Source organism: Squalius cephalus, assembly GCF_949319135.1.
Source record: "Squalius cephalus genome assembly, chromosome: 4".
In the NCBI taxonomy this organism is placed as follows: domain Eukaryota; kingdom Metazoa; phylum Chordata; class Actinopteri; order Cypriniformes; family Leuciscidae; genus Squalius; species Squalius cephalus.
The window spans coordinates 18,476,100-18,502,755 of NC_137125.1; the positions used below are offsets into that span (position 1 = coordinate 18,476,100).

Below are 26,656 nucleotides of genomic sequence, written 5' to 3' on the forward strand. Positions count from 1 at the left end.
AGTATGTACCACTTGCAAAAAAACGCAACGCAATATTTGCGGTACAGTAGTGCATGAATTCGACGTGTTAAATTATTTTTGTACGGCTCAAGAAGTTCGCAAAGATAAGACATTCCTTCTGCGGAAAATCTGTATCTTTCATACAAGTAACTATCAGTTAATAGCCTGGGTTTCCCCATACTGCCTTGCTCGCAGCGCGATTTCATTCACGCTGCTAGGCAGTCTGGACACCATGGAACAAATTTTCCCCTGAAAAAGGGAACCAATCACAGAACGGGGAGGGAGCAGCAAGACGATGACGACACCGAAGCAGTTTGTTTATATCTATGGATCCAACATGGCATCAGACTCGACGTTACCTTCTACCCTCATGTTTATCTTGCACAAACGGTAATATTCGCTAAACGCCATCGTGTACAAATAAATCTTTGACCCATCGTCTTTTTCCTCGTCAAATTTCTCTCACTCTACATACGTCATCTGGTATAATTGAAGCGATTGGCTATGAGCTACATACAGGCGCATTTGATAGACATTCATAGCGCCCAATAAACGTCTCTGGGCATTCGTAAACCACGCCTCAAATACGAGAAAATGCACACGTAGTTCCCAGACCTCTGACGTTAGCCAGGCTAATCAGTTAAGGCAAGGGGATTTTGTCTGGCTAAAAACTCTTTCTCTACGAAGTGCTCGTCAAACAATTTGCGCTGAGATGTCACAGGATTTGGAAGAAAAGGTGAAGCCATTGCAACAGACACTTGGAATAAGTTACGTCACCTATATGTTTCTTTGCTCTCAGCTGATTGGTCAAACTTCAGTCTGAGATCTTGAATCCAGAACATAACCTGCCCCGGAGCAGGTTAGCCGTGCAGCGTAAGATACGATGGCAACGAACACAGATTAAAGCCAAGCTACTTTCATAGTACCTAAAACCCAGGGTTGGCGGAAACTAAACTGAAACATAGCTGGCTAGCCACCTAAACCGGCTTCATGGTACAGGCCCCTGGTGCACACCGAAGTGGTGTAAACTCTTCAGTTTTTACTCTTCAGAGTCAACAGTTTTTATATATTTAAAATTTATTGTTGTAAAAATAAAAGTATTTTGTATTCAGATCCACGTCTCTTGTCCTCTGTGGTAGCGAACCTGTGTCTTATGAAATTTCCCCGTTCACGTAATGGGGTGGCGTAGTCTGCTCTTTATTTTGCTCTATTTTGTCCATAAGTGTAACTGTTGCCCTTCCACTACCCTGCCACATTTGCACATTCCATCTAAATCCAGACTGTATCGAGGTAGCCATAATTATTTTATTTTTTTTTTAAATGAAGAGAAAAGTTATAAGTATGAATTGTGGACTAACAATCATAAACACTGCAACACTATACACCTTGTCTTCACCACCAACATAAACTCTGTAACTGGTGCATGTACTTTTTTCCCCCAATGTTCTATAATTCATTGTAATTTCTGCATTAACTCAACTTTTATTTATAAAGCACTTGTGAAACCATAAAAAATGGACCAAAGTGCTGTACATAAATACCATAAAACTCTATAAAGTTATTACAAACATAACAATAAATTACAACTACAATCAAAGCATTCATCATACAGAAAATCACTCCCATCTCCATACCTAATCAAATGCCAAAGGCCAGACGAAATAAGTAAGCCTTAAAATTACTGTGAAAGCCCAATCTTCTCAGCGCCTCAAACGTGACCGTGGGGCAGTTAAACACATTCTCTGAGAGGAAAGAAAGACTCTCTGAGAGTGGTAGGGGATTAACATATCTTTTTTATACTTTGGTGCCTGATAATGCACAGCTTTGTAAACAAACTAGGGATGCAGCCAAATTAAAATTCTAGGCTGAAACCAAAACTTCTGGACGCTCTTGACCAAAAACAGAAACTAATATCAAATTGATCAAATTTATCAAAAAAACAGCTGAAAACCCATCTCTTCCGTGAGCACTTAACTTCATAAAAAAAAAAAACCTTTCCCTTTAAAACCTCACTTATCGTGCTTATGCTACTCTGAATAATGCCTGAACTTCGTATTTTGAGCACTTCTTGCGTTGTTGTTGTTTTTGCCTCTTCATGATGACTCGCTTAATTTAGTCCTAATTTGTAAGTCGCTTTGGATAAAAGCGTCTGCTAAATGACTAAATGTAAATTTCAATCAATACCAAAAAAACAATTACAAGCACAGAAAAAATACAGTAGAACAAAGTTACAATTAATGTAAAGTCTAATTTGTAGTGTATTTAGGTTGTATGGACATGTAATAATTAGGCCTAAATGTAAAAAAAAAAAAACTTATACAGTGTTCACTGTATAAATTAAATATAGAATAATCTTTGTTAAAGTGTTTTGTTGTTTGATTAACATTAATGACTTGACAGCATTTATAGGCTGCATTCACTTTAAGACCGAATGCACAGATCTAATATAATGATACACATCTGATTTCATCAACTCTTTACGTTCACTTAAGACATAAACGACTGTGTGAAAAGATGCAAAAGAGGAATAAATTCGCTGTCCACGCACTATATGGAACACTGACGGGTAGCATATACAGTATATTCTGCCATTTTCCCTTTTGGCCAAAAAAAAAAAAAAAACGAAAATGCCAATAATGGCTAATTATTTTCGGCAGCCAACATTTTGGCACCTTGTATTGAATTTTTTTTTTTTTCTTCATGGTTCAGTTTTTATTTTCTCTTTCAGATTAACAAAATAGTACATTCATTCTCCAAACATAAGTGTTACAATAAAATAAAAATATAAAGAAATATCCTTCCTGTTGTGGGCAAAGCCAGATACCTCAGTGACACTGTCACCTATGAAGTTCCGAAGTTCCGACAGTTCCGATGGAGCGGAAAATCTAAAGAAGCTAGCTAAAGTACTCAAAAAAGAAGGATAGTTTGTGCTGCTGGGATTGGAAAATTGTAAGTCACTTGCTCAAGGCCCATGAGAAGGATAGACAGCTAACTGGTAGATTAGACTCTTACCGTATCCGGTCGGCAAAACAGCAAAAACGTCCTTCTTGCAAAGGAACGATTCGAGCGCCGTCTTCTGTTCCATGTTTTAGATAAAAAGCCAAGTCTAACTCGTTCATTGTAGCGGCCAAAGCCGTTTCAAACAACTGGTGTTCATCCATAGCCATATCTCGCAATGTTTACTAATGACTTCGACATCACAGCGCTGTCATCATCTGTTTAGCTCGCCTCTGGCCCGCCTGTATCAGATAACCCAATGTGATTGGTGCAGCTCAGATCGAGGGGCATATTTAACGAGCATCATTATACAACACCAGAGTAACTCGCTGAGCAAATTCAACTTGTGCTCTCGCGAGAACTCTGGATTACCAGGGTACCGGAGTCCAATAATAGCAAACCGAATCACTTATTCTAAAAAGAATATGAAGTATAAGTTAGACGAATCCGACATATAATGAGGGCTGTGTCAACAGTAAAACGTCCGTCATTTAACGAATTTTAAAAACACGGATGGAAAATACAAAATGCTTTCTGACATTTTGACAGAAAAAAAACACAAGCAAGAACAAAATTTAAACTTAGCCCGTCAATTTTCATTTTACAATTATCTTCTCTCTCTGTGTGCGCGCGTCTGTGTTTGTGAGAGAGACAGAGCGCAACACTGATACAATGGTACTTTTTAATCCATAAGTAACTAACGTGCTAGTTTTCATACAAAATAAATATGTAACATAATTAGGCACTTTAGTTATTATTAACACAATAACGTAACACATGCAGGCTACGTTTCTCAACACTGTGAATGAATAAATAAACGCCTGTTTCTCCAGACTCGCGCTTATCGGTAATCCACAAATCACATCACTTTCATAATCACCAAGCCATAGCGATTTCAAATTTATTAAGATTCATTGTTCAGCGTTACTTGAGCATTTTATTATTTGCATGGCTTAATGATGTCTTCCTCTTTTCTGAGTGACCATGAATAATGACCATGAGTATTTTAAGATAATCCATGCGATCATCGAATCCATAGATTAAGTTAACTCAATACAATATTTCAACTTTCCACATCCACCCCAGGCCGTTTACCTTCAGGAGTCAGAAGTACCGTGACTACTAAACTGTCCTCGCTTATGACATCAGTCAGACGACGGGCCGCGGGAGTGGAAGGGGGATCGAGCGGGATTCTTTATTGGTGTCGATTTTCAGTCTCTTTTTAATGATAGGCCTTACGGCATGTCAATCATCCCTGCTTGCTATTTGGGGAATGAACCCAGCGCTATGATTGGTCGAACTCTTCTTCTTTTGCTGTTTCTTGATTTAAGGACTGCACGTGCACAGAGGCGTCACCAGGTTTTTGCGTAGTTTAGAGTGACAAATCGTACCAGTGTACTTTGAAGTCAAAATGCGTATCCGCTACACAAAATGCGTACAGCACGATTTTTGCCATTAACTGAGAGGGTTTTCATCAGCAGGTAGCGTAGCTTCTGGTTCATACATATCCATCTCATGCTCCAAAGCCCTGTGCCTTCTTCTGCACTGCTCTGGGTCTGACTGTATATGCCGTCGACTCCGGAGCAACTCCACCAACTCCGGAACGGCAGCGGAGTCAATAGGTTTCCATTAAAGTTGTAAGAAGTTGCCCTTGGTGGGGATAGAACCGGGGTCTCTGGTGCTCTAAGTGTGAGTGGTTACTCACTGAGCTAAATCCCCATTAGTTAAACCCAATTGCAGAATATCAAAAGAGCCAGGAGACTTGAGTCTTCAAAAATAAAAGTAAACTTTACTTGAGAAACAAAAGATACAAAATACAAATAAACTAGGAGAGCCGAGCTTCCATTAAACAGAGAAAACAAAAACAGACACGAGGGTCCAAAATATACAACAAGAGATACACTTAACTCGAAGACAGGCAGCAGGATACACTGGATGAATGGCTCAAGACTGAACACAGTGACAGGGAACAAACAGACTTATAAAGGGTCAAACACAGGTGTGGGAAATCAGGATTGATGAGAAGGATTTAATACATGGTTAGGGGTAATGGCGCCTCCTTCAGGAGCGGAGAGTCTAGTATCAATTATAGTCAAGCGCCATCCACAGTTCTGGAGGGAGCATGATATGGAGAGCTCAAGAAGAGCGACCCCTACTGGCCAGGATGAAAATGCGCTCTGGAGACAAGACCATTACAAAAGTCAATGTGTGTATTTTCTCTGACTGCGGAATGGCTGCGTTCCAACTCCGTCCCAGCTCCGGCGATCCGCAGATATGCAGAGCTTCTATCTTTGCTAGATGCCATAGAGCTCGATTTACAGATTGTTTCTGATGAAATAGAATGGTTAAGATTAAAATGTGGACACATGCTGCTGTCCCGAGAATCTTCGGTTTCTTTCGCTTTCCCCCCACCTCCACAATGGCTGCATAGGTGCACTGGAACAATCCTTCCTAAAAACGCACTTTCACAAAGACGTGAAACTCACCGAGTGGTCAGGGGTGTTCACTGATATGCTCACACAAAAATCGCTGCAAAAGATGCTTTCCAACAGGTTTTATCGTAATTTTTGTCCAACTCCATTGACTTGTATTGGATGTGCTGTTAGGTACGTTATTACTCCGCCGCCGGAAACGGAAATGGGGTTGTTTGTGGGCTGGAGTGTCTATTATTCAAGCTCTCAACGGAAGAATGTACGGGTGTGAGGCGTTTGGAAAAATAGGTCCACAGTTTTACAACGAATGGTAAAACACCTGTTGGAAAGCATCTTTTGCAGTGATTTTTGTGTGAGCATATCAGTGAACACCCCTGACCACTCGGTGAGTTTCACGTCTTTGTAAACGAAAGTTTAATGCGTTTTAGGAAGGATTGTTCCAGTGCACCTATGCAGCCATTCTGTAGGTGGGGGGGAAGCGAAAGAAACCGAAAATTCTCGGGCCAGCAGCTTGTGTCCACATTTTTATCTTAACCGTTTTATTTCATCAGAAACGATCTGTAAATAGGGCTTTAAGTGTAAAATACCAAACTTGTCCTTTAATGTAATTATTATATAATAATTTAATTAAGACACTGAAACTTTAATATTTAAATAAAAAAAAATTAATTGCTTTGCATTGTGCAAAATTATCACAAATTAGTATTGATGCTGTGGAATCCTTTTCTATTGATAGATGTCTCCTCATTTACAGTTGGAGCAATTATGCAAAAATGAGTTCCATCAATGGATCCAACAATGCAGGGAAGCCTGAAATCCTCATAAAAGTGGCTTGATTTTGCTGCAAGATTTGAAGATCAGTTGCAAAGTCAATGAACTGCCAAATAGTAGTGGCCAAATGTGAGGCAATGGAAAATTGACAGATTCACCCTTTATTCAAATAGTATTAAAAATGTGATTTTGTAAGCGTAGTTGTGCCTGGAGTCAATTGTTTATTTGTGATAACACAATGAAACATTCCTAATTGTACAGACATATTTTTTAGCCAGGCTGTCATACAAAGAAATTATGAACACATGAAAAAACGAGAGAGGACAATGAAATATTAATAACTGACTATAGCCGCGTTTCCATTATCCTTCAAATTGCGCAAATTGAAATTGCGAATTGAAAATACGCACAATGGAAACACGTCAATTTCGCAAAAACTCCCGTTTTTCGCAAAAAAGTTTTTACGCTCGCATGAGGTGGTTTTTCAGGCGATTCGAAAAAGGAATATTTCGCAAAATTGCAATGGAAACAGTTTTTGCGCATTTACAGTCACCTGACTTAGAAGACGCGGTGCACTCTCAGAAAAAAAGGTACAAAAGCTGTCACTGGGGCTGTACCCTTTCAAAAGGTACACTTTTGTTCCTTTTAGGTACTAATTTGTTCCTTTTAGGTACTAATTTGTCCCTTTTAGGTACTAATATGTACCATTAAGGTACCAATATGCACCCTTTAGGTACAAAAATGTACCTTTTAAAAAGGTACAGCCCCAGTGACAGCTTTTGTACCTTTTTTTCTGAGAGTGTGTGTTTGAGGTCCATGTATAGCTACGCAAATAATAATAATTTTATATTATTTTATTATAACATTTAATAGGCTATATTTAGAAGACGCTTTTATGCAAAAAAGGAACAAAGCTGAGTGTGGAGCGGGCACTACATGGCACGGAGGCGCGGGTGCGAACACTTGCATTTTTCTATCAACAGTGGAAACAGCTTAAAATACTCTATAATTTCTGGTCATACAGAAAATAATAATACATTATTCTCTACTACTTTTATTCGTGTAAACTCACAATAACAATAAAACGTTGTGCTTTTGTAAAATAAAATAAAACAATCAGACGCACTTTCATGATCTCCGTAAACTGGAGCGCGAGAACTGAAACAAAATATAGCCTATGTAGGCTAAAGCTTGAAATGTTTAAAACGAACAAATTCGAATCGAAAGCTAATACCTTCTTAGGTGCATTTCTCTCTAAAGGCGCATCTGCTAAACAGCGGAGATGGAGATGTGATTTTAGCCAAAACAATAGTTTATTGATAATATTAATGGCTCATTCAGCACTCCGGGAAAAAATTTGAAAATTTGGCCTTAGATAACCAGTAAAATCGACATGTTTTCCATATTAATTTGTGAATATTTTAAATGTTAAATAAAGTGGCAAAAAGTCATAAACAAAAATGTGAAAATTCGTCGATATATACTTTTTTGCGCAGCAGCTGGTGTAGCCAGTTCAAATAAAAATGTTGGTGTTCAACTTAGCGTTTTAAAAAGACAACAACCGTTCATTTTTCGTTTTTTCAATTACGGGTTAAAAAAGGAACGAATGGACACAAAAGTAGCCTACATGGATCGTTTGGACAGAATACGAGACATAGTTCTTTATTAAATTCATAAAAGAAACAATAATTAGCCTATATAGGAATACTGGATTCTAAATCTCAAAGAAATGCCACAATCAAAACCAACCTTGAGCGAAGGGTTGCTGGTATAGGATGATACTGTCACTAAGGTTGCCAACTGTCCCGAATTAGGCGGGACGTCCCGTATTTTGGGCCTAATTTATTTGTCCCGTGCGTGACCTCCCGTGTCCCGTTTTTTGACAAGCTGATAAACCACTGACTGATGCAACAGCAACAGCAGCAGTGCTGACCACGACACTTGAGAATGATCACCGACACCTGTCATCATCCAATCACAGCTTTTTTTAATCACTGTTTTGAGACAAATCATTGTTTGATTTGCGAACATCCTCTGCCGTCTGGTCGCTTCCGCTTCAAGCCGGACTCGTCTCGCCCTAACGGTAATTTCCTTTCACTGTCCACGTTTTGATTTCGGCTAATCAATTTTGGCGAATGCAAACAACGTGATTATTGTTCATGAGTCTAACATCCAGCCACGCAAGAAAACATGTAATCTACCTGAGGGAATAATATGCTCAAAAAACATTTCTGATTATTATTAATATTTTAAAGCTTTTAGAAAGTACATAGAAAGCTTTTGTAACATTATCTTAACTGTCACTTTTGATTAATGTAATGCATCCTTGCTGAATAAAAGTAGGCAATTACTTTATTTTTTTCCCCCAAAAATAATCTTACTAACCCCAAACTTTTGAACTGTAAGCCTAGTGTATAATGTTAAAAAAGCTTTCTATTTTAGATAAATGCTGTTATTTTGAACTATGGTTTGTTTGTAATGTGACTTTTTTCATTTATGACATTAAAATTATTTTTAGAATTAAATACATAAATAGGTTAAGCAATACAAATGTGTTTATGTCTGATAACCTTTTAAACACAAACTTAACTGCAGACACTGAAATGACGTACACTGTGTGATACAGTGCAAATATTTTGAGTGTCCCTCATTTTCCTATAAATAACCACGATTGTCCCGCATTTTCCTTTTCTGAAGTTGGCAACCCTAACTGTCACACACACACATGCAGGAATACAAACAAACGCAAGCATGCACACACACTGACATCCACACGCACAGACACACACCCATACACACACATACAAATCCACATGCACAGACACACACACGCGCACACACACATGTACGCACGCATACACACACACACACACACACACACACACACACACACACACATACAAAAACACACACACATACAAAAACACACACACACACAGACATGCACATACTACTTTTTTTAGGTATATACATAAACACGCAATACAGCCAAATTGCTCCACGTCATTTATTTTTGTGGAAAGCCAGTGCAGGCCTGAGCGGCGGTCATATTTTGTACCGCCATGCGGTACATCTAGTTTAGACTCCAATACATAAAAAAAAAAAAAAAAAAAAAAAAAAAAGTGGCCTCCTCCTCTCTGCTGCCATCTTGTTACTCATAACTAGGTTAGGGGACCTCTCCAGCTCTCTTAAATAATTTAGGAGCTGGGACCCAGTCTTGACACTTAGGAAACTTAATGAATCACACTTATTCTTAAGTCTAGGATTAAGAATAAAATTATGTCATTCTTAGAATTTTGACACACTTAAGACTTAAGACAGGCTTTATACATATGGCCCCTGGTGACTGAAGGCCATTTGAGTTTAATGAACTCATTGTCATGTTCAGGAAACCGGTTTGAGATGATTTGAACTTTAAGACATGGTACGTTACTCTGTGTACACAATTCATGTTTTTAGCCCCGATTTTCACTCGCAGATAGAATGTGATATTGAATATGGTATAAATTGTGTACAACATGTGCTTTATTGCGTTCAGGGAAGAATTTAATGTTTAGAGAAATTTCATAGAAATTCAATGCATTTAAAATAACTCTTTGATGTTTTATACACCCTAATTTGACAGCATAAATCCATGGGGAGAAGCACTGAAATAAACTAATTAATATCCAGTCAAATCAAAAAGTTTTCAACTTCACTTTTTGTTAAGCAGGCAGATGTGGCTGTTTATCTTTACCATGCACTCATCACATATACTTACAACAAACTTAAAGTACATACACAAGTAAAATGCAATGACGTAAGCACCAAAATTACTTGAAATACATGTTTACAGTTAATATATTGAAACCGAACCAAGAAGAAAAGAAAAAAAAAATCACATGAAATCAGTTTCAGTCTGACTGCTCTAATCGAATTTCCCGTGGTTTATGTGACTTTCCTCACGCCATGTAAAACATGTCAGACAATGTTATAGGAAACATGCTGAAACAAGATTGTGTTACTGCAAGTGCTGGTTGAGCAAAAAATTACAATAGCCTATAAATTAAATGTGCTCTAAGCGATGCCAGGAGAGTAACTTCTTGTTGACATTCGAATTGTTGTCAAACAAAACAGAGGCTAGCTAGACCCTCCCTCCTCCTCATCCCGTCTCCTCCCTCCTCCCCTCCCTTATGACATAAAGGAAAGTCAAAGTAGTCACTACAAAGAAAGTTAAGTTTTACTGATACTTCATTCAATGTGTAATGTCGCCAAGTTAGATAAATGCTTTTATATATTGCAGAACAGAATGCAGAAAAAGAGAAACATTATCTTAAACATGTTTCTCTTTCCCCCCCCCCCCCCCAAACCTCACCCTCAAATACTTCTTGCCAGTGATTGGCTGGAACACTGTTTGTTGTGTTTCGTGGTGCGGGTGAGCCCAGTTTGTTTTTCTTGCCATTTGTGGAGCCTGTGGTGTCAAGAGACCGCGTTTTTTTACAGTGTGTTCAGGGGACAGGCAGCTAGCGGATAGTGAGGAGATGTTTGCTGTATGTGACAAAAAAATGTTGGCCTAAAAAACGCGTCACATCACTTAAAGCACCTTTAAGACATGTTTTGAGACTGGCGGAGACGACAGCACGGAATAAAGACACATATACAGATGCCAACCTCCTACTTTTCTGCCGCTGCCTCAGAAGATGCAGTAGTCCCAGCGAATGCCAACCAGTGCAACATCATTGCCATAGAAACCAATGCAGATATTCAGAAAAACTAACAGGACACAAATCAGATATGAACAGTTGTGATACAGTGGGGACAGTCAATAGTTTAGATCAGATTCCAATATGCAAATAATTAGTTATGGACTCACAGTAGCCGCTTTTCCATTACCCTTCAAATTGCGCAAATTAAAATGGCGAATTGACAATACGCCCAATGGAAACACGTAGATTTCGCAAAAACTCCCATATATCGCAAAAAATTATTTAAGCTTGCATGAGGTGGTTTTTCAGGCAATTCGAAAAAGGAATATTTCGCAAAACTGCTATAGAAACGTCTTTTTCGCATTTACGGGTCACCTGACGTATGTAAAAGTCGATCATTCTTTAAAGATGACGTGATATGTTTGGACAGAAGACGAGACAGAGTTCTTCATTAAACTCATAAAAGACTAAACAAACAACGTTCTAAACAACAACAAAAATGCCACAATTTATCAAGACCTTGAAGCAGAAGGAGGAGGAACACCTCATATGTGCCGCTCTCAAGTATAAGGGGCTTTCCTTGCCATTAATGCTTGAATAAACACATCATCGTCTCCTTCCAATAAAAATAATGGCTAGTGTGGAGGCTGGAATATACACAAACCTACAAACATCTATCGTCATGATTGTTGGAATGACTCACAAGATAAAAAAACAAACAATTTAGTCACATCGGTTAATGGAAACGCTGTCATTTCGCAATAGTTCTGCGCAAATCTGTAATGGAAACGCGGCTAGTGTGAGCATAGCCACGAGGTGAACGAGGTAAAACGCCTACTTAAAATTTGGTCGGACAAACACATTTCAGAACAACTGTCCGTAAATATACAGATGAAGCCTTGACTCTTGCTCAGTGGTCCCCATGACAATTTTTCTTTTACATCATTATTTCACCGAAGGACACAAGTTTTGAGGTGTTAAACTGAATAAAAAATATGAGGACGCTTCAATACAACCTTAGAAATTAGACTGTTTCTCCTGCAACCGCTCAATATTTGAAACTTTATCAAAGGAGATGGTCAAGTATGGCATTCACATATACATGACAAAAGAAAATAAACAGCATCAAGCTAAAGAGACAGATGCAAATAAATGACATGTGTAGGAGCATCATCTGTTCACACAAGTATATACAAGAATGCTCGTGCTAGTTCCTTTAGTCCTTTTGGTGTGTTCAAGTACAGCTTTTAGTTCAAGTACCGAAACACAGTCGGCTTTCCTCGCCACTAATACACATTGAAGTCGGTTTGGTGTGTCCCGGTCTTATGACAAAATCATTTTTATACCACTTTAGTATAGAGGAGAATTCTCACTATTAACTTTTTGATTATTAGCATGCATATTACTAGAATACTGGTTGTCAATAACTAGGATATTTTCTGTTTATTAGTACTTATAAAACCTTATAAGTTTCTTTCTATGTGACCTTATTTTACATCCCTTAATCCACCCAATACCTAAACTTTAACTACCTTACTATTAATAAGCAGTAATTAAGAGTTTGAGGCAAAATTCATAGTTAAATAGTGAGAATTGAACACTAATCTTAAGTGTGACATACATTTTTTTTACACTAATCTCAATTAAATTGCCTTCTTCCAGAGTGAATGTGCAAATGACTTTGAAATTGCTCCTTTTTCTAAGCTTCTTGCTTCGCTGAGGAACACTGCGATGCCTTTCCACAACATTTTTTCCAATGACGCTTCAGGTCTCTTTTATACGTGAAACTCCCTTCACACTGAGGACACGTGAAAGGCCTCTCTCCGGTGTGAATTCTCATGTGAGTCTGAAGGTTTCCATTGAGTGTGAAACTCTTTCCACACTGAGGGCAGGTGAAAGGCTTCTCTCCAGTGTGAATTCTCAAGTGAGTCTGCAGGTTTCCTTTAAGCGTGAAACCCTTTCCACACTGATAGCACATGAAAGGCTTCTCTCCAGTGTGACTTAATACATGATTCTCAAGGTGTCTACTGTCTTTAAATCTCACCCCACACTGATGACACTTGAAAACGGTCTCTTTTGAGTGAAGCCTCATGTGCATTTTAAGGGTTACCTTGTGTCTCAAACTCTTTCCACACTGATCACATGTGAAAGGCTTCGCTCCAGTGTGACTGTTCATGTGATACCTTAGGTTTAGATCTGTCGTGAAACCCTTCCCACACAGTTTGCAGGGGTAGGGCTTCTCTCCATTGTGAAGTCTAATGTGCCTGTTAAAGCTTCCTGTTTGAGTGAAACCTTTTCCACACTGAGGGCAGGTGAAAGGCTTCTCTCTCTTATGAACTCTCATGTGGGTTTTCAAGCTTCCTTTTTTCTTGAAACTCCTTCCACACTGCTGGCAGGTGAAGTTGGTTTGGGTTTTTTGAGCTCTTTTTCGCGAGGAAGTCTTTTCAGTCTTTGAGCAACTAAATGAGTTTTCTCCAGTTGTGAAATCATACTGGTCTTTCTCCTCCGTTTCATTCAGTACTTCACTCTCCTCCTCTTTCAGCGCTGTCAGGTCTAAGGTGAAAACAGAGAAGTTAACAATGGCACCAAACAACAGACACCAAACATGTAGGCATGTATGCAGAATCCTGTAGCCACAAAGCAACTGAAAGAGTTGTTGTAAGCTCAGAACCTCTTCACAATATTTTTTACTCTTTACTTTTATGACACATCCCAAATACTTATCAAAAAGTTATCAAACCCACTATCTAAAACCCACAGTTTGACCAATAAGAACTGGTAAACCTGCAATTAAGGTCTAAAGTATTAGAAAAACACTGGCATTTCAACTATGTTCAGTTTTGCAGAGAAACTGTATTTGTGAACAATATCAGTCAGGATGTAAGCCACATTGTCTATGTATATTAAAGTTATAAACAAACTGCTCTCGGCATCTAGTCATTAGATATTTCGCCAACACCGACTATGACATTCTCTTGAACAGATTTATATGTTGGCATTTGTGGACATTTGTCACATCTAGCCAACTGCTACTACTTGTGTTTGACAAGAAGAATCTTCATTTACTCAAGGAAAGTATGGTGTGCCACAGGGCTCAGTATTAGGTTCTCTGCTTTTCTCCTTGTATGCTTCCCCAAGGAGCCAATGTCATTATATTTCACTGTTATGTCAATGATACTCAGTTTTAAATGTCTTCACAACCTGAACAACATTCCAGACTGTTTTAAGAATAGCAAATATGGGATGTCTAGTAATTTTCCTGTACTGATTCTGACAAGACAAAAGCCAAAAAATATCTCCAAATACCTAGATCCCATTGGATGCATGTAACAGTACATTTCTAATGTTTGAAGAACAGCCGTATATACATGTTGCAGGATCAACAAATAAGCTCTTATAAGTCACACTGACAGCTCTCGGATTTCATTAGAATATCTTCATTTGTGTTCTGAAGACGAGGTCTTACGGGTTTGGAACGACATGAGGGTGAGTAATTAATGACAGAAATTAAATTTTTGGGTGAACTAACCCTATAAAAAAACACATCATTTGTAACTGTAAAGGGTCTTTTGTTTGTTTAAAGGAATAATAACAACAAAACGTGTTTTTTTAAAATAAAATAATCTAACAGGATATGCTTTCTGCCGTCTCGGTCTCTCGGTCGTCACAAAAATGAACTGAAAGTCAGCATATGCTTGGCTCACAGACATGAGAAATATCTATTCACCTTATTCTGCTCTAAACAATGCGCGCTGCCTGCCATGACGACGACTCCAGTTGCCTACTTCCGGTTGGTAGCGCTCGACCTGTACTAGCAGCGAGAGAATGAGTTCAGGCTCCACATGTGCTGTTGTTGGTTGTTTTAACAATTCAAAGAAGATTTCAAACTTTTTAGAAACTGAGTGCTTCGAGCATAAGATAAGAAGGAGAGAATGCCCATGTCCGGTTCCGTATCAGATACATTCAATGCCAGAGAGTAAACATTTAGAGTGGTTAGCTGCGTTAAAACTGAAGCATCCACCGAAAAAGGTGTCTATTCGCACCAATTTGTTTAACAAACGCCCCACGGATGACCATCCCAACCAGGAATTATACCTTGGATATGACAGACCAGTGGTGAAGAAGAGACGTGCAATTGTTCGTGTCGAAGCGACAGGTAAGCCACTTTTAATGTTGAATTGTGTAGCTGGTTAGCGATAGCACCACTTCACAGCTAACCTAGTTAGCTACCTACGATTGTTTACATTTTTACGAACTCCACCGGCCTGCTACAAAAATGTTCGTGTTGTCTGTGGGCATTCTAACCTACATTTTTATGAACAATAAGCCCATTATGAGTAAATGTGTTAAAAACATGGCCATTAATGGTTTATGCCTTTGTCCACTGAATGTTACTGTAGGTTTAGTGCTATGAACTCCACTGAAGGCTATCGTAGAGCTAGCTGCTATCGTTATGTGGGCCAGGTAGTTATTAGCCTGAGCGAGGAAGAGCTTATCATAAGCTTTTACTGTAATGTTGTCAGTGTGAGAAACATGGACAGAAACTGTAGAGTTTAATATGTAGCCTATGTGCTCTTTTTTTTTGTACAGCAACAGCAGAAGTGATAGACCAGGAGGATGAGGGAAGATGCAGATGCACACACACAAACACACACCCTTTACACGTCTACATAAATTGCTCCTGTATATTTAATATTGACACTCGCTGCCTTTTGTCATTTTTTACTGTTTATATTTACTCTTTGTATGATTTTTTTTGTTATTCTTTGAGTTTGTGTACAATAGATTTGATCAGATTTGCATTAACAACAAATTGTACAATTTTATATGAACAACATTCTGTATTTGTAAATATTCACTTATGTACAACAATACTTATGCTCAGCATTTTTAAATGTATGATTGTGTAAAAAATGAGTTTTCATTCTGTTAACAGCGGCAGCACTTAACAGTTGTTTTGTGATTTGAATAAAAATGTTTCTGAGCAATATTTTCTATGAATTCATTATGCTCATGTGTCTATTCTGCAGTTTCAGTCGCTGACCAACAAATTAAATTGTCTACTACTTTAATAACTACAAATGATCACTTTACGCTAGTACTTGCATTCTGTGTAAACAAACACTTCAACCGGAAGTAGAAAACCATTTAGTCAGTTGAACCCGCTATGAATCATGGGAAATAGAACGGGCGCAGAATAAGGTGAATAGAAAGCCTGAAATGTCTACTATTAGTTTATGTGTGCTCGAGCACAGAATAGGTTATAGATTACGCCTACAGATGGTGGACAACCAGAAGACTTTTACCGCCGCGGGAAATTGGGATGTGTATTTGCTGCCTTTTACCGCTGAGTGGCGCTGTAATCACAGACTTTGAAAAGTGTCAGTTTATTCTCTTTATGACGTAATCTGCCGCGCGGCAGTAATCTGAGCTGAGGTCACAGATAAATTCAAGATAAATATTGTGGTTAAACGAATTCAAATTCATTAAATTTAAACAAAGTAGACACACGTTAACATTGTGTGCCCAGTTTTCCTATAATTTAGAAAGGCTATGTCAATAGGTTACTTGTCATTTACTTCGTGTTATTTTAATGTGTTTGTAGATTTATTAACTGAAACATAACAGTGAAATAAATTTAAATAATTTACCGCAAAATTTAAACATTTTCAGGACTTGCAGTTACTAACCGATGTTAGTCGGTTTAAGCATTCTTTGTTATATTCAGAATTAAATAGGCTTACATGTTGTTATGATTATCAATTGAATTCTTTAATAAATAATCAACCAAAATGCCTATTACTGCCGCAGAAAAAATAAACCAGTCGAATTTCAAAGTCGTTCGCGAAATGACTAGGCTATACCGGGTGGCGCAAGTGACAGGGCAAAACAGCAGCAACTGCGGCATTTTAAAAAGGTAAGTTTCCTATCTGCAAGATCTTGAAAAAAAACAAAAAAACTTTTCTTTTTTTTTATTATTTTAACAAAAATGAGACTGATTGAATTTGTAAAAATATAAACAAACAAAGCAGAGAATAAAACAAACTTTTAGGGAAAAAATATAGGCCTATTATGCTACAACAGAATTGGTTAACATTAACGAAAGCAAAATATGTAGAAATACATTTCAAACAAAATAAAACAAAAATTCGTGGCCGAGTGGTAGGCTATAACTTACGTTTTAATAATTCAGATGACACGGGTTCAAATCCCGAACAAACATGGGCTACTTTTTTATTATTAATGCAGAGAGATTTGATAGATCTAAAATATTGCTACACCATATTGTTTTTTTCTCCTATAGCCTATATTAAATATTTTATATTTATAAAATAAAATTACCATTCATTTCCATTTTACATTAGGGACAATTTTTATCCAACAGAATGGCTGAATTTACATCTCATAATAATAATAATAAATAAACACAAAAAACAGCACAAAGTCTTGTAAAAACACTTTTTTTATTTTTTCGACACAATTTCGTTAGCTACAAAAATAGTATCTACAATATAATTTGTTAATTTTGACAAGCAAAATGTAAATATGTACAATTTTTAAAAAAATAAATAATGACTACACATTGATGACTACAATATCTAATATTGTAGACGTCAGTGAGCAATAGTATTCCTCGGGGAGCGTAGAAATTCGTTCACCCTGTCCTTGATCCGCTTGTCGTCACAGCTAGCCATGCGGGGGAATCTCTGGGCAACTGAATTAGTTATAAATTGCCTTACGTTTACAGGCAGTCCACGTTTGCCTCTCGAACCATCCCAGTTTGTTGTGGATGCCCACTCTTCGTAGAGTTGCTGCGGTACCACGGCGCGGAACAGCAAGCAACCATACCGATCTGGTCGCCCCCGACTCTGCATCATCAGCGACTCAAGAAGCTCCGGAGTGGGAGAAGTGAACGGTAGATCGGGATGAGAGATTGTAATAGGTGCTGTGGCAGAAGAAGGCACACTTCCCCTGCTCTCTGCATCCTGGCACGGAGTACCCCTGGTCGGAGTCAGACAGTCTGAGGTTGCGGCGGGTGTACAGTTCAACCGTGTCCTTAGAGCCTCAGTTACCGCTGTCTGTGCCTCTCTTAGCTGCGTTACAACCGTGGAGTGGATCTCGATTAGCCCTCTGTGGGTAGCTTGCATATCAGCAAGGGATGCCTTTGCTTCTACATGTGCCTCTTTGCAGACACGCAGCTCACTCCTCAGGGCCTCCATCTCCTCAACATGCTTCGCCTTGCAGACTCGCAGCTGCTGTTTTAGTGCCTTTATCTCTGCGTCGCGCCTTGCCAGCTCAGGCCTTAAGTCCTCAGACACGGTTTGTCTTTGGTGTCCCATCACTTCTCTAAACAGAGTACTTGGCTATATCAAGAGAAAACACGTGTTAATACAAATCCGTGGTACTTTGTTACAAGGCTAGTCAGTTTAATGTAAAAGCAAATGAAATTAAAATTAAATAAAGCAAATTACCGCTTTTTTCGGGACCATACGCTTCTTTGACGCAGCATTTTCCCTCCTCTTTGCTAATGCAGGGCCTGGGGCTCTGTTTTCCTCCAAAGATTTCTGTCAACAAATGATTAAAACATAGTAGGTAATGTGATAAATAACAATTAAAAGGATAGTAGGTAGGCTATGTGATAAATAACAATTAAAATCCGTGGTAGCCTACTTTGTTACAAAGCTAGTCAGTTTAATGTAAAATGTATCTAAAAATATTAAATAAAGCAAATTACCGCTTTTTTCGGGACCACACGCTTTTTGTCGCAGCCTTTTCCCTCCTCTCTGTTAATGCAGGGCCTGGGGGTCTGTTTTCCTTCAAAGATTTCTGTCAACAATAGTGGAATGATTAAAACATAGTAGGTAATGTGATAAATAACATTTAAAACCAGAAGAATGTTTAAATTCATATTGAACAACAATACAATTATTAGCTTTTGTGTTACCTTTCTTGTGTTCGTCATCCTGGAACTGTAAAACGAAGAGGTGTTCATTTTTCGGACGGAACAGTTCAGTTTGCAAAATAAGTTCCGTGGCATTTGCCTTTTTTATATATACATGGCTGTGAAATGTGGGTGGGTTTGCAAAGGTGTGAATCAAAAGTGAGAAAAACATTATGAAACGATCAGAAGCGCCTATTCAAACCGAGGGGCACGTGCCCTTTCAGATTTATGACGCAAATTAATTGTAAATGTAGCCTACTTTAGCTTCCAAAACACTTGCAAAAAATATAGTTTTATTTTTATTTGAAATAATCACACTGGTGAGATTAGAATGGTCAGTGTCCCGTGTCATCAGCTGATAAATTCGTTCGCGCTTTGGCTTTCGCTGAACCAAAGACGATCAGTTCAGTGTTTTCAGTCATATAAGGTTTAGTTATGTTTCTGATATTTAAATACACATAGTATAGCTAATAGAGGTCGACCGATAGTGGATTTTACCGATAATGATAGCTAGGTTGGGCCATACTTGCCGATAACCGATTAATCAACCGATAGTTTTTAAAATTGATACTGGATAAAAACAAACATAACACTCCAAGTAAAACAGTGCTGAACTTTATTATAAAAATAATAAAACTGTATTGAACCATGAAAACATGCTAAATGAAATAAATATATAATATGAATAAATATTGAAGTCAATAAAAGACATTCATTCAAACTGAAACAAAAATAAATAACAAATAAAACCAGTTACTGTTATTTTTCAAGCCAACTTAATGAATAAAAAAGTAACAATTTGATCGGTATAATATTTGAGCAATACAATTGCACCTTGATCATTCATGTTAGTTTGATAGTGCATTAACTATGGTTAACAAATAAAAACCTTAATTTAAGAATGTATTAGTACATGTTAATTAACAAATAATGAACAATCCTTATACAGAAGTTATTAACCTTAGTTAATGTTACATATGGAATTTTATTGTAAGTATTATCATTTCATATAAATCCAAACAGTCATGCTTAAATATCTACAATGCCAGAGCATTGAAATGACATAAATATTAAATGTATAGTCTCACACTTTTGCTTCTATTTTATAAACACTTGATGATTATCTAATCAAAATAACAAAACATGTATTGAAGTGATGAAACTTGCAAGTTTATTTGCACTGAACACACATTTGCTTTCTTTCGTCATATTCTGTGCTCATCTGCTTTTCTGTAGTATGCATTATAAGCATTGCGTTTACTGAGTTTGATAATATCATTTATTTCTTTTAATATCAGTCTAATGCATTAAGCCATGTTAGTGTTTCAGTGCACGCGGGTTTCGTGACATCATCGAAGTCCCATTTCATTGGCTAGCTGCCAACCAATAAAACGGCTCATTTGAACCCCCCACTCCCGCCCCCCCTTCTCTCTCGCCGCCTCTGAGTTTCAAGTGCACAAGTTAGTTTTGCACCTGATATATCGCGAAAAGAGTAGCAAAAGTCAAGGCGTGAAATTTGAAATTGCAGTGACAGATTTGAGAAGTTGCAAGTGCCTATTTGAGGTAGTACTGCGAATGTGAACGTAAGATTAAACGCAAAATATATATTACAAGTTTGTGTCTGTCGTTGTATATTTGTGAATGGCATTTTACACATTTGGGTCTACTTGTCTGCAGCTTCAGATTCAGAATACAGGTTTGTGACTATTGTATGCGAGTGCAAATTTCAACATTCAACTTCAGATTTTTATTTTACAGGTTTTCACATTGGAGCTGTGAGTGTAAATGTTCATGTACAAGTACGAATATTTATTGTACAAGTTCTCAAATTCACATCTACGTGCTCTCGAGTTTTGCTACTATTTTACCTTCATAATACATAGGCTACCTTTTAGCTGTCGGTGCTTTAAACACGCATCTGATGTCAGCGCTCTCCACGCAGCGTGTGCTCTCAGTGCAGCACGCAGAATCACGTGTCGAAATAAACAACACGAGGCATCAGCGATAGTTTTTATTACACCTCTAGAGGCCGCTCTTGTACTGCATGATGCCAGCAGACCCTTCTCAGCTCTCTCTTACTGTGTAATGAATGAGTGTTCTAAGTGTGTGTGATTGCACGCATTGTTTATCGTGTAATTTATACGCGAAAATGAGTTTTAACGTGCATATGACACAGTTTTCACGTGCATTTGATACACACTTTTTGCGTATAATACACGCACCCCACACAACTAATCCTACCCATGCCTACAGTATCATATGCACGTACCCTACCAATACTAAACCTACCCATGCGTATCACAGTAGGCCTATGCACGTAAAAACTCATTTTGGCGTATAAATTGCATGATAAACACAATGCGTGCTAGAGGCGCATTTAGTGTGATCGGGTAGCCTTCAAAGCTAAAGGTATTCATCAATAATTCTATATCACAAACAGGGACACTTTAGTGTGCATTTGGTATTGTGATTTTACCCCGTCTGTAAGGCGCTCGTCTGTGATGGTGAGCCATTGCCACTGAACTGATAGCGGCAACGGCAACACTTTTCATGATTTCAAAAAACACATTCAGGGCCATATCGCATCTTATGTTACACAAAGGAATGTAATTCATATTTTAGTCAATTGGAGATACATCAGCCCCACTCGCTAATTATTCTTGTTAAATTAAAAAGGGGAAAAAGACCACCAATTGTATGACAAATAGCTCATGATACATAGTTACAAAATACAGAACAAGTACTTTTTACATGGACATTTACAGGGTTGTCATGGAACCATTTACCCAGACAAAGAGCCATATAAGAACCATTATTTCAAAAAATCACAACTTGTGCTTGCTGCGAACGCAAGTTATTTAAGGTGTCTCAACTGTACACAGTCTACCCTACAGTGTGAATTCATTACAAGGTTTCATTTAATTAAATTAATGTGCAGCAATTTGTACAAATAGAGTCTATAGGCCTACTATACTGTTGTAGCCATTAAATAATCTCATTTAGTATCATATTTGTTAAAATATTATAATGTTATTTTTTTCCATCTATGTTGAATATGAAAAGTGAACAACACGAGTAAGATAGGATGCATTATATCGAGAGATGGATATGGAGTGGGTCAGACATGATTTTGACCACTTCATTAAGTTTTGTTTAGTAGAAAACCTTTCTTTAAAGTGAATTTCGTTTTCTATAAATTGTATCTTAATTTTAATCAATTTTTCATCAACCAATTGCCTGGATTGAATAAGTAAGAGAAGCAAATATAACAGACACTAATCATGGAGGCGCCCGTGCGGTCACTTGCATTGCACGTCAGCTGGAGCGCATCTCATCCTCCTAACTTAACGAAACTCAGCGTATGCCTCACACAGACATGATAAATACATCAAATACACAAAGCTTGAAATGTCTTCAAACGAAATAATTCAAAACGAAAAGAAAAAGGCTACTCTCTGATTATGTCTTTATGTGCTTTTGTCTCTAGGTGCGTTCACTACAAATATGGCGATCGTCAACTTCATCTTTGCAGTCGAAACTGTCAGAAAACACTAGTTTATTGATAAAAATCAATGCACGCATCACTGGATTTACAAATACACATCTTGCTTGTTGCACGCACACATATTATGTCGAAAAAACGAAATATTATGTTGAAATAAACATCTTTTAGAATATTTGATTAAATGCTGATTGTTGCGCTTGTTCAATTTAATAAAATTAAAACTTTAATTGTGATCATTAAAATAATTGAAAATTAAATATTTAGTGGCCAGGTTTTGCTAATTTATTATATAGGCTATTATATTCCTATTGCCTATATTAAGTAGGTCATATTAAGACAAGGCATATATTAAGTTATTTTAGCTGTTATGAGAAAAATAAATGTAACGAAATCTAAAATCTAAATCTAATAAATCTAAAAAAAAATTCTAACGTCAATTCAACATGCCAGAATAAAACCTGATTTTTGAACAATGCGTAACGTCACTCGGCCTGGTGTGCCAAAACACTACATTTTAAACGTCAATGTTTAATTCAAAACAATCTCAAAACGCGTTGTGACATTTTTTTAAAGCAGTAGCCTAGCCTATATACATTAAGGGCATTGAAACCAGGATCTTAACTAAAACACGTTCCGCGTAATCTCTCAAAAATTATGCCACACTACTCCATGTATTTATTTTTATTTTTTAAGGACTGCTTTCGAAATCACTTTAAATTACTATGCAATTGTATCGCTCACGAGAGCTCTTCATTTATCTAATTCCTCAATAGAATAGTAAAAATATTCAGCGTCATTGCTCCTAATATCGTCTCTATTTTTTCAGTTCTAAAATTGATTCTATCTTTGGTTCAATTCTGTTGTAGCCTAATAGGCCTATTTATATATATGAAAAATATGCCTATTAGGCTTAGGGTAGGGGTGGGCGATATGGCAAAAATATCATATCACGATTTTTTTCAGGAAAATCACGATTAACGATTTTATCACGATTCTTTTTATGTTGGTTTATGTTACTATTTTGTGACTTAGCACTACAGCCAATCTAATGTCCATATTTTAAAAACAAAAACCTTAGGTAACAAAATAAAAAAATGGCAGACAGGTGCGAAGATAAATATATTTGTCATTATTTTCTTTGTTATTAAATATTAAAATCAAAGATACACATTACACATACACAACTTAATATACAAATTAAATAGGCTAAACAGTGCTTTACGTTTTCAGCTACAGTAGGTGTATTTAACAAGTAGCATTGAAGAAAGTAATTAAATGAACAAATATGAAAATAAAACAAAACAGACTTCACTGTATAAATTATACATTGATACTTATTAAAGCTACTATTAAAGTTATCAGTCAAGAGCAGTGAGTGATTTTCTCTTTGCATTTTGTTGTTTTATTCAAATTATCATAAATTCAAATTATTATAATTTACTCTCTCAAGTTGTTTTAAACTCGAATAAGTTTCTTTCTTCTGTTGAAAATAAAAGTTATTTGGAAGAATGTGGGAAACCAAACGGTTGATATACCCCAGTGACTACCATAGTATATTTTTCTCCTATGGAAATATTAATATTAGAAAAATATTAGAAACTATTAGAAGGAAATTAAAACAGGTTTGGAACAACATTAGAGTGCGTAAATGATGAGATAATTTTTGGGTGAACTATCCCTTTAAGGACAAGCGGCAGCGTGTTTACTATTGCTACTGTCTCTTTAAGAGGTGCGCGCGACGTGTCTAATATACACGCATTTGACAAGCAGATTTTCTCTCAATTTTCTCAAGTTTGCTTTCACTTTAGACATAACCGACTTTGTTTATGTAAACCTTGTGTGTATTTAACAGTATAAGCACAATAAGACTCGAAAGATAACTTAGTCCAGTATCAAGGCGCTGGTAGACAGGCTTTTAGTGCATGTGAGCTTCACATGTATTGCTGAGAAACGCACACGTAGAACAGCGCATCAGCACGCAAATTAAATGTTTAACCGACAAGGCATTAAAGCACATGCAAATATGAACTTTTGTGAACTGCAGTCCCGTTCCGCTGCGTTAACATTTTATGTGAATATACGTTGCGTTGTTCAGTATGTTGGGAAAGAGGCGCCAGAACAGATATAATGCACGATTCTACGATATTTCTTCAAAAGCAAATCGTGGAGACATTTTAATTGTCCACGATCAAAAATCGTCATATCGCACACCCCTAGCTTAGGGTTTTATATTTAACCCACTTACATTTTAAAATACGGCAATTAAAATACGGCAATTGCTGCTGTTTTGCACAATGTCCCTTTGCGCCACCTGGCGGTCATTTCGGGAACAACTTTGAAATGCGGCTGGTTTATTTTCGCCGCTGCGGTAATAGGCATTCTGGTTGTCCACCATCTGTATATATTAAAGGATTATTATGGTTTAGTATCCCTGCCACCCAGTATATATTCAAGTAATTAAGTTAATATAAACATGCGATTAGTTGATTAATGGCTCAAATGAACGACTACTAGTCGATTAGAAAAATCTTTAGTCAGAGGCAGCCTAATTTTATACGTAATGCTACTTTTTTGCTTTTTTTTTACTAACTTTTTTTAATCAGTCAGTCAGTGACTTATCACACATTTACAAATGTTTAAATGAAAAATGGTTATCAGTACATTGTTTTATGATCTGTCCTGACAGCGATTAATTTTAATTAATAAATATATAGGATCAATTAATATTACAAACTGTTTCTTTGCATTTATTGTCAGTCCTGTGCTCACAGTTCACACAGTGTCCGTCCACCGCCACCAAAGACCCTTTTTGACCCAGGGAAAACCCTGTTAGGACACTCATTCTTCAAAACTATCATTCATTTCTGTAGAGCTGGACATTTTAATAAGGATCAAATGACAGAGTTCAGCTTTGAGAATGAAACCAACCTGTTTGTTCCTCAGGATCTTCATGTTTCAGACTGAATGTTTCTTCAATCTTCATTTCTTCACTCTCCTCTTTAATAAACAGCATCTTTGTTTGATCCTCAGTTTCTTCATGTTTTATTCTAATTGTTTCTTCAATCCTCATGTCTTCACTCTCCACTTTAATAAACGCCATCTTTATAATAGAATGTTTAGGATGAGAATAATTAGTAGAAAGAAAAATACTCAAAACTAAATCTCTGTGTGTGTCTAAATTAGATCTAGTTAAGTAGTTCAGTTCACTGGTAAGAGAGTCAGTCAGAGTGAGAGTTAATGGACTTAAATCACCTGATTAATCTAAAAGTTATAAAAAAGGCTCAAAACTAGCACTACAAATTAATAAAAGAACACAAAATATAAAACATCTAATTTTTAGAGTAATACTTAGTTTAAAATAGGTAGTTAATGATATGTAATTGCATTTTAAAATGTACAAAATTTTAGTGTTTGTTGTTCTCATTGCATTTACACTATTTTCACGAATCGAGCGCTTCGAATCTCTGAATCATTTTGAAAAGCATTTGATTCAATTGACTCGGAGTTTCAAAAAGCTCTGTTTTGCTCATCTCTACCCGTGACTGAATTCGTGTTCATGATAAACTGATTCATAATAAAGGGAGCGAAATGAGACGCACATTTTCTGTTAAGCATGTGTGGATGCGCTTTACTCAAACAAATGAACATGCACTGATGTTAGATAATGCATCACAACGTTACATTCAATAATAACGCATTATTTTTTATTTTTTTACAAATCCTGTTAAAACTATGAAATAACCTGAACGGATAGCTTTGAATTAAACACTTTACAAACACTAACCTTCTTCAGCCGAATCACAACAGAAGCAAGAGCGCGGCGCAGCCTTATGACGTCAAATCACAACTCCAAAATAAAAGTCCTTTTCTAAAATTACGAAAGTGCATAGAAATACGTATGTGCATTTTCATACTAATAATAAAACATTTATCAGCAGCATCCAGAGTTGAATTCTTTGTGAAATAGGAAATATATGTTGTTTAGTGATGTGCTGAAAATAACTACCAAAGAAAGGTTTGAACCACATCTAATACGTGAGATTCTGTCTATGAGGCAAAACACTAATGATTTAATTAAACGATTTAGTGCATACACCATTTCTTTATTTACTTATTTTTTTAATTACTTTACCTACCTACCAGGGGTCTCTGGAACTTTTCTATATCAAACCATTTTTTCCCCATTTTTGTTTGATATGAATCAAATATATGTATCAAAAACTATTATTGAACTCAAATATAGCAAGCTTTATAATTTTTGACAGAGCCATTTTAGATTATCAGTCTTACCTGGTTTGTGCATGATGTTGAAGTGGATTCTTCT

The 26,656-nt window shown here is 37.0% G+C and overlaps 1 protein-coding gene across 4 annotated transcripts; it reads right to left on the minus strand.

Annotated features, from left to right (window-relative positions):
• Positions 1–9,711: 9,711 nt before the first annotated feature.
• LOC307157377 (uncharacterized protein) lies at positions 9,712–26,183 on the minus strand. 4 transcript variants are annotated; one of them, XM_079869274.1, is made up of 5 exons: positions 26,117–26,183; positions 25,261–25,432; positions 18,621–18,712; positions 18,358–18,450; positions 17,335–18,249 (listed from the first exon to the last, which is right to left on the minus strand). In XM_079869274.1, exons 2-5 carry the CDS (start codon positions 25,430–25,432, stop codon positions 17,500–17,502), a joined length of 1,107 nt encoding a protein of 368 aa, XP_079725400.1. In that variant the 5' UTR covers positions 26,117–26,183; the 3' UTR covers positions 17,335–17,499. The 4 variants fall into 4 exon arrangements, with proteins under 4 accessions (XP_079725402.1, XP_079725400.1, XP_079725401.1 ...); XM_079869275.1 differs by lacking the exon at positions 26,117–26,183 and having other exon boundaries at positions 25,261–25,444; XM_079869276.1 differs by lacking the exons at positions 17,335–18,249; positions 18,358–18,450; positions 18,621–18,712 and adding an exon at positions 9,712–13,438.
• Positions 26,184–26,656: the final 473 nt, after the last annotated feature.